At 37.4% G+C, this 3,850-nt stretch overlaps 1 protein-coding gene across 1 annotated transcript in view; it reads right to left on the reverse strand.

Moving 5' to 3' along the window:
• Window positions 1-3,850, reverse strand: part of ITPR2 (inositol 1,4,5-trisphosphate receptor type 2) — a 516,873-nt gene that overhangs the window by 238,025 nt on the left and 274,998 nt on the right. Inside the window, 1 exon segment of the mRNA XM_017864487.1 lies at window positions 168-358. Coding sequence (XP_017719976.1) covers window positions 168-358 — 191 coding nt within the window.

Here is a 3,850-nt window from a genome sequence, read left to right on the forward strand (position 1 = left end):
AAAAAAAAAAAAAAAAAAAAAAGAGCAGTGGTAGTAGAGAGTTATAAAGCAAGGCTTGGTCCCCAAATAGAACTTGATATTTTTAGCCATATTTTATTTATGTGACTACATATTTTTAAAAAAATGTAATTTAGAAAATATGAATGCTATTTCATGCTCTCATGTACCTGTAACTTTTCAATAATATTTCTGTAATCCCAAGAAGGCCCTCCAAGAGCTTCCTTAAAGCGTGGCCCAGAGCGAGCTGATAGTCTCCAACCCATTGCTGCTCTCTGCACCATATTTGAATGGCTCTTCATGAAAAGAGTATTAACTTGGCCGTCCAAATCCACTGGAATGGCAATTCCACGATTTTTTGCTGAAAAAGAAAGATTTAAAATATTTCCCTCTTAATTTGACTAAAGTTGCTTACACATTATCCATACAATCTTATAAACATAAAGGAAATAATATTAAATCTTTAAACTCTGCCATCAACTTGTTTTATATAACTGTAAAAGCTTCTAACCTGAATGTATTTCAATTCTTAAGACCAATTAGTGAAGTGGGTACATGAAACATCTAAGAACTTATTTGATTTCTTAATGATTCATGCTTGAAATGTACTTTATACGGCATCAATACAGAAAAACGCTGTATAACAACCAGCACATTTGTACCTTCCCAGATGCCAACATAAATAAGAAAGCAGACATAAAACACATGATATAATTCTTCCACTCCATTCATTAATTTAAGTAGTGCTTGTGTACATACAAAATTGTACGTGATGAAACATCTGAGAATAGAAATAAAAAGTTGAAGAGTGTAAAAAATCTGCATTGGAAGAGGGCACATCTTAATATGTATCTTTCTTTCCAAGATCCGCTGAAATTTATATTTTAACAAGTTTACATCACAACAATACTGCAAATTGAGAATGCCTGTCACAAAGAAAGGAGTAATGTTGAAGCACTTTTGCAAGGCAAAAGAAGATGGGATTACTCCATCAGAGAAAGAAGAGAAGAAACTGTCCCACAACAGATTAGAGTTAGAAAAGGTCTTTCCAGGTGCGCAGTCAACCAAAACAAAGTTTTGGTTGGGCAGGGATATGGGCAACTGATTAAAGAATAACAGCTGAACAGCTGGGAAGCTAAGGCCCTCCTCCCTCTGATTGGCATAGACAGAGCAGTTGGCAGAAGCAGTTTTTACCCAGAGGATAAAGTCAGAGAAATGAAGAAACGTTCTCTCAAGAAAGTAGAATACCTAACTGGAGAGAATGCCAAATGAAGATGTTAGAACTTGATAGAGAACCAGAATGGAGCTTGAAGTAATGCCAGAGATCATCAAGTAAGAGGTAAAATGTGGGCCGGGCGAGGTGGCTCACGCACGCAGGTAATCCCAGCACTCTGGGAGGCCGAGGCGGGCGGATTACAAGGTCAGGAGATCGAGATCATCCTGGACAACATACTACTAAAAATACAAAAATTAACCGGGTGTGGTGGTACATGCCTGTAATCCCAACTACTCAGGAAGCTGAGGCAGGAGAATTGCTTGAACACAGTAGGCAGAGGTTGTATGCCACTGCACCGCAGCCTAGCGACAGAGCTAGACTCCATCTCAAAAAAAAAAAAGACGTAGAATGTGGGGAGAGAGAAGAGGCAGCACCAGCAGAGAGAGGAAATATATTAAATTCTCCAACTCCTGAGCAAAGCCCTCCTTACTTTAACACTTACTGGTGTTTCCAGGCTGACCTCTGCTATACACACACATGCATATATGCACACACGCATGCACACACACACACACACAGCCTGAAGGAAAGTCTGCATGTCATTTGGTCAGCCTTTGGCCTCTCATACAGAATTCCAGGTCAGCCCTGTCATTTACACAAGAATTCTAGGAAGGAAACAGGCCTTTAAAACTGCAGTGGAAACCTATGTCAGTCATTACGGACTTTCCTAATTACAAACACACCAACAAGGATCACAAGGAAAACCAACACCATTAAGAATAACTAATCCTAGTGAAAACAGGGATGACTCAAGGAAAAGCAAAAAATATTTAAATAATCCTAAGTATTATCCTCAGAGAATTTGAGAATATACTGCATCCAAAAAATTAGAAAGTCAGAAAGAAGAATGACATCTTAGAAATTAAAATGTGTTTGCATACATAAACACGTCAAAAACTGGCTGAAAAACAATTGATAGAAACACAGTTGGTAATCTGGAAAGGAAGTCAAGGAATCTTCTAAAAATTAAGCATAAAATATCAAAATGGAGAATAAAACAGAGAGATTGCGAAATAAAGAGGGTCAACCCAGGAATTTAAAAATCTAACAAATATAAGTTCCAGAAAGAAACAGCAAATACAATGTGAGAGAAGAAATTATTAAGAAAACAATAGAAGACAACTTCCTTGAGCTTAAGACACATGTACATCTCCAAATTGAAAAGGTCCACAATATGTGAAACAGGATTAAGTAAGTATATTGGCCGTATTCTGGTAGAACTTTAGAATGCTGTTGTGGGTTGAACTGCATCCCCAAAAAGTATATGTTGAAGTATTAATCATCACTCCCTCTGACTGTGACCTTATTTGGAAATAGGGTCTTTGCAGATGTAATCAAGTTAAGTTGAGGTCATGCTGAATCACGGTGGGCCCCAATCCAATTCAACTGGTGTCCTTATAAGAAGGAAAGGAGAGACACAGAGAAATACCTGAGGGACACACACGATGTGAAGATGGAGGCAGAGACTGGATTTACACAGCTGCAAGCCAAAGAATGCCAAAGACTGTTAGCAAACCCCAGAAGCTAAGAGAAAGGCATGGAACGAATTCTTCCCTGGAGCCTTCAGAGAGAGCATGGTGCTGATGACACCTTGATTCCAGACTCCTAGTCTCCAAATTATGAGAAGGTAAAATTTCTGTTGTTTTGAGCTACACAGTTATGTTAATTTACGGCCAGCTGTAGAAACTACACTAATGTCGACAGTATGGAGAAAATCTCAAGTACTTCCAGAGAGAAAAGATGATTCCTAAAAAGAATCTGACCAGCATCAGACTTATCAGCAGCATTGAATGCTAAAAGATAGAATACCTTTATAGATGAAAATTTTGAAAAAAGGACTTTATGTCCATCTAAACTAAAATCAAATGTAATTTCCAAACAAAACATTAGAAAATATGTAAAGGCTCAGAAATTCTTCAATGAATCCACTATGAAAATTTTTAAAAAGAGCAAATAGTTTTTAAATGTCTACATGGATATGAGAAACCATGGCAACTAAGTATGAAACTGAAGAAGAAAATAAAGTTAGAAACAAATGAAAAAAGATCCATGAGCTATTTCCATGGTTAGGAAATTCTCTTCTACTTGGAAAAGTTTTAATATCATAGTGCTACATTTTTGTCCTAAATGGTTATAGCAGAGCTATAAAGATCATATTTAAAGTTATAATGATAGTCCCCAGAAGGCTTACTTATTTTAGAAGGAAGGGATAAAAAAATTGGATGGATGGATGGATAGATAGATAGATAGATAGATAGATAGATAGATAGATAGACAGATAGATAATCTGGCTTGCTTCACATGATGAAAGGAAAGCAAATAGTAGATAATATTACCAGCTGGTGAAAATTCTCTGAAGCTTGAAGATACTCAAAAACTTGTTTGAAAATAGACAATTTGCTGGATGCAGTGGTAGCCTCAGCTATTCAGGAGGCTGAGTCAGGTGGATCACTTGAGTCTGGGAGTTTGAGGCTGTAGTGCACTATGATATGAATAGCCACTGCATCTAGCCTGGGCAACAGAGCAAAACCCTGTCTCTAAAAACAAAAGAAGAGAAGAGAGGGGAGAGGGAAGAGG

Source organism: Rhinopithecus bieti, unplaced genomic scaffold, assembly GCF_001698545.2.
Source record: "Rhinopithecus bieti isolate Rb0 unplaced genomic scaffold, ASM169854v2 scaffold_72161, whole genome shotgun sequence".
NCBI lineage: Eukaryota > Metazoa > Chordata > Mammalia > Primates > Cercopithecidae > Rhinopithecus > Rhinopithecus bieti.